A 4,728-nucleotide genomic window follows, 5' to 3' on the forward strand; every position below is an offset into this window, starting at 1 on the left:
GGGGGTGGGGTGGGGTGCATCTTCGCGTCAAGCACCCGGCTTTGGGAAAATGTCGTGTGATTGGTAGAGCAAACTAATTTTGTCAGGCTGAATGTGCCGATGTCCCAGGGCTAAGGCGCCTTGCTCCCTTGATGCGGGTTAACGTCCTCAATAGTCCCCCTCCAGCTGAAGCCTTTGATCAGGCCGCTGCTGGCGCCTAAAAACAACATCACTTGTCTGCCTATTAGAGGCACTGACTAATCGTGACAGATTGTTTATTCTCGCAATTAGCAATGCAGCCGCTTCTCCGAGCACCCCCTCCACACCCCCGCCCCGGCGGGGCCCGGCCCGGCCCCCCGGCCCGACGGGGCGCGGCTGCGGGCAGCGGGGGCAGCGCGGGCAGCGCAAGGCGGTGGCACCGCTGCTCTCTGCCTCGGAGGAGCGCTCACCAGGGCGGCACGAATCGGGAGGGGAACTGAGTGTGTCTACTCGAGCTATACTTCAGCGAGTAGGTCTGTGCAATGTGCCGTCACCCTAATCTATAGGAGAGCACGGGGGTAGGCTGCAAGTCGCCTACAAATCATCTTCACCTATAGGAAGCCTATATGAGCACAGCACAACATGTGCGAGGCAGGTACGCGCAGGGCAGTACCCACAGTAAGCACACCGCCAGTGTATACTCATGCGTGTGGACAGTACGTGTGTGTGTAGCTGCGTGCAGGACTATTCATTTAAATCAGGTCCTGTCGCTTATCAGTTAATAAAATGTCTATTATATCAGTTCGTTTCATAATCTATATGCTCCTAATCTCTCATCTTTATTGGGTCCAGTTAAAAGAAAAGGGAATTCGCTGTCCCTCTCCGTTTAGATAATTACCCTTAAATGACTGCAAGAGCCTCTTGTGTTTCGAGGAGATTAGAGCCCTGCAGCTATCAATAAACTTTTCTCAGCGAGCGGCCAATCACGTTTTTAGAGAGCGGCTCCGTTTTACTGCACATCCGTCCTGCGCGCAGGGATAAGGGTCGTAAAACAAATTTACAAAACAAAATACCCGGGACTTTAATGGGTCTGAAGCTTAGATGTTCCTTTTTACGTGAATGAACATTTCATTATCTGGAGGCACGCCATGAAACCCATGAAACGTAGCACAATTTGAGTTCATGTATGTATGTATGTATGTATGTATGTACGTATATACGCGCAGATATCCGGAGATACGTCGAACACGCCACAGGGCCGGCCTTCATTAAAAAAATAAAACAAACACACAAAACGCCCCTAAAACAATTTTTTTCAAGGCGCAGCCAGGCTGTGGGACAGGCAGGGGCTCCCTCTGCGAGGTCACACCCAGGACAGCCCGACATTTGTTGGTTTTCCAGAAGAAAACGGCTCGCGCCCGCTCCCTCGCGCTTCGCCACCAAAACCGGCTTTTTTCCATCATTGATACAGTTTTTCCCCGATCTTTGAGCCTCCCCCCGCCAGACCCGTCCCCACCGTTGCGCGCTGCTCCGGCAGCCCCCACCCCCCCACACGTGTCCAGCCTGCGCCGCGGAGCCGCGGAGCGGGGCTGGGGGGCGCGGAGCGGGGCCGGGGGACGCGGAGCGGGGCTGGGGGGCGCGGAGCGGGGCCGGGGGGCGCGGAGCGGGTCTGGGGGGCGCGGAGCGGGTCTGGGGGGCGCGGAGCGGGGCTGGGGGGCCGCGGAGCGGGGCTGGGGGGGCGCGGAGCGGGGCCGGGGGGCCGCGGAGCAGGGCCGGGGGGCCGCGGAGCGGGGCCGGGGGGCGCGGAGCGGGGCTGGGGGGGCGCGGAGCGGGGCTGGGGGCCGCGGGACGCCCCGACGGCGGGCCCGGCTCCAGTCCCCCCGCCCGCTCCCGGGGCCGCCGCCGCCGCGCCGCAGCCAATCGGGTGTCGCCGCCCCGCCCTCCTCGCGCTGGTTGGGCGGTGCCTTCCCCCGCGCCGCTTTATCAGGCGGTGCCGCGCGCCGCGGGACGGAGCGCGTGCCGACGGCTGCTCGCCCCCTCCCCCCCCACCCCTGCCACTCCCCCCCACCCCTGCCACTCCCCCCCACCCCGCGCCGCCCCCGGCCCCATGAGCTGCGGCGTCCGCTCTCGCCCGGCGCTGCGGTGGCGACGACGGGCCGACTCTGCATGGCCCCGGCTGTGGATATGACCACCGCGCCCACCGGGGTCCGCAGCGACGAGTTGCCCGCATCCGCCTTCAGCAAGCCCGGCGGCGGCCTCCCCGTCGCGGCGGCGATGGGCGGGGAGGAGGAGAGCGACAAGCCCAAGGTCTCCCCATCCCTCCTGCCGTTCAGCGTGGAGGCGCTCATGGCCGATCGCAGGAAGCCGGGGAGCAGGGAGAGCTCCGAGGGCGCCGGGCCCCCGCCGGGCGCCGGGGCGGCCGCCCGCTCCAGCCTCAGCCCCCGCCTGGGCGCCCTGACGGCGGAGGCGCCGGCCTCCCCGCTGCCCCTCGGCGGCCACTTCTCCGTCGGGGGGTTGGTGAAGCTGCCCGAAGACGCCCTCGTCAAGTCGGAAAGCCCCGAGAAGCAGGAGCGGAGCCCCTGGATGCAAAGTCCGCGGTTCTCGCCACCTCCCCCGAGTAAGTAGGGGCCGGGAGCGGGCGGACCCCGGGCCGTCCGCGCCCTTCCCGCGAGGCCGGGCAGTGCGGGGGCAGCGCTGCGAGGCCGGCCGGGGATTTTCTCTCGCTTTCACTCAGGCCGGCTCCTCCTGGCATGTTTTTCCCCTGCGGTTTACTCTCTTTGCCAGGCCACTTCGGCCTTTTCAAAATATTGAACCGGTTCAAGTGCGTGCGAAGCCGGGGCAGAGTTGGAGGGTGGCTGCGAAGGCGAAGGAAGAGCAGCCGCGCCAGGGCGAGATCTTGTGCCAAATGTTAACCCAAGAGGGGGCAGGGAAAGAAAAAGCAGTTCGGCCTTCCTGTTAGCTTAACCTGGGGCTCGAACGGGCCACGCGAAGCCTGACTCAGCCTCAGCAGTGTTTTTTTCTGAAAGTGGCTTAATTTCGTAAGGACCCGCACAGACCGGGCTCCCAGGCGAGGTGCCTTTGGGCTTTGCGAGCTTCAGCCTCGCCGGCTGCTGTCTCAAGTGTTGCATCTCCAAACTCCGAAGAGCCGCAAATACTGGTATTTTCCTGCCTAACTACGGATAAATGTAAATAATGAAAATAGCAGAGGGAGGACCGAGATCAGAAAAGCCCGTTAATCCTCTCCTACGGCTGTGCTGAACCCGGGCCGCCTGCCCTCGGCCGCATCCCGCTCCCTCTGCGCCCGGGCTCCCGCAGAAAGGGGCGAACTTAGGCTGAGGCTCTCCGGAGAGTTTGGGGTGCTCTTAGCAGAGCTGCGAACCGAGCTGCTTTCTCTCTCCCTTGGAAAAAGTCAGGTTTCCCGAAAGGATTTGTAGAGTATCGCAGTCGTTTAAATTATTTAAATTGCAAAGTAGAAGTTGTTGTTACTAAGTAAACCCGGGGCAGATCGAGGTTGCGGACCCTTAGAAACGTTAAATAAGAGGAGAGCGGTGAAGAAACGTAGATAGAGGTTGAGTGTGAATTCAGACCTCGTAACTAATTACATGCTTAATCCGGTTCCCGGGGGCCTAATGAAGAGGGTGTGAGTCTGAGAAGCCAGCCCGTTTTGTATATTTTTTCCATAATCCAGTAAAAAGAACAGGACGTATATTTTTTTTTTTGAGGATCACTCGCTTCACTTATGTCTCCTATGTGTGAGCTGGGAGCCGTGAAGGCAGTAGGTGGAGGTTGTGTGGGTGTCTGACTCCTGTCCTATGCCGAGTTTTTCCATGGAGTCGGAGAGGTTCTTGCCTTGAAGCACTTTGGTCCCAGGAGCCTTGAAAAGCCTAATTCCTTAGTAAAGCACCCATTTACTTTACTGGAATGGGAGACATCAATTTTAAGTGTGCCCTGGGCAGCCCTGGAGTTTTGGGGCCATCTCACTTTGAGCGGGACCTTATTTTCCCCCTTTCTCTCCACCCCAGCTGCTGTAGGATGTGGGCTCGGTGGAGCGTGAGGGTTCGGGCGCTGCTAACTGAAGTGTCTCTCTCCTTTCCCCCTCTCCTCTGGCCGCTCCTGAGTGCAGGGCGGCTGAGTCCCCCAGCCTGCACCCTGCGCAAGCACAAGACGAACAGGAAGCCCCGGACGCCCTTCACCACGGCACAGCTGCTGGCTCTGGAGAGGAAGTTTCGGCAGAAGCAGTACCTATCCATCGCCGAGCGTGCCGAGTTCTCCAGTTCACTCAGCCTCACTGAGACCCAGGTGAAGATCTGGTTCCAGAATCGCCGTGCCAAGGCCAAGCGGCTCCAGGAGGCCGAGCTGGAGAAGCTGAAGATGGCAGCCAAGCCCATGCTCCCGCCTGCTGCTTTCGGCATCTCCTTCCCACTGGGTGGCCCGGCTGTGGCTGGTGCCTCTCTATACGGTGCCTCCAGCCCTTTCCAGCGGGCAGGGCTGCCTGTGGCTCCCGTTGGACTGTACACAGCACATGTGGGATACAGCATGTACCACCTCACATAGAGCTGAGCCCCACCGAACTCATCCCGCTGCCTGTCCGCTCCCGCTGGCCCTGCACACATTCCCTCCCTGCTCCTCGGCTCCTCACTGTGGACTTCTCCATGGACCCTGTGACAGAGACTTCTCCAGTCCAGCTCTGCCTGGCCTCTCCTTCCCCCTGTGATGCTGGTTCCCTCGTCCAGCCCTGTTTCGCTCTCCTCAGCAGTCCTGGAAGCTGTT

The 4,728-nt window shown here is 60.9% G+C and overlaps 1 protein-coding gene across 1 annotated transcript; it reads left to right on the plus strand.

Moving 5' to 3' along the window:
- The first annotated feature begins 2,124 nt into the window (after positions 1-2,124).
- MSX1 (msh homeobox 1) lies at positions 2,125-4,512 on the plus strand. Its single transcript, XM_065634613.1, has 2 exons — positions 2,125-2,575; positions 4,082-4,512. Exons 1-2 carry the CDS (start codon positions 2,125-2,127, stop codon positions 4,510-4,512), a joined length of 882 nt encoding a protein of 293 aa, XP_065490685.1.
- Positions 4,513-4,728: the final 216 nt, after the last annotated feature.

Source organism: Caloenas nicobarica, chromosome 4, assembly GCF_036013445.1.
Source record: "Caloenas nicobarica isolate bCalNic1 chromosome 4, bCalNic1.hap1, whole genome shotgun sequence".
Taxonomy (NCBI): domain Eukaryota; kingdom Metazoa; phylum Chordata; class Aves; order Columbiformes; family Columbidae; genus Caloenas; species Caloenas nicobarica.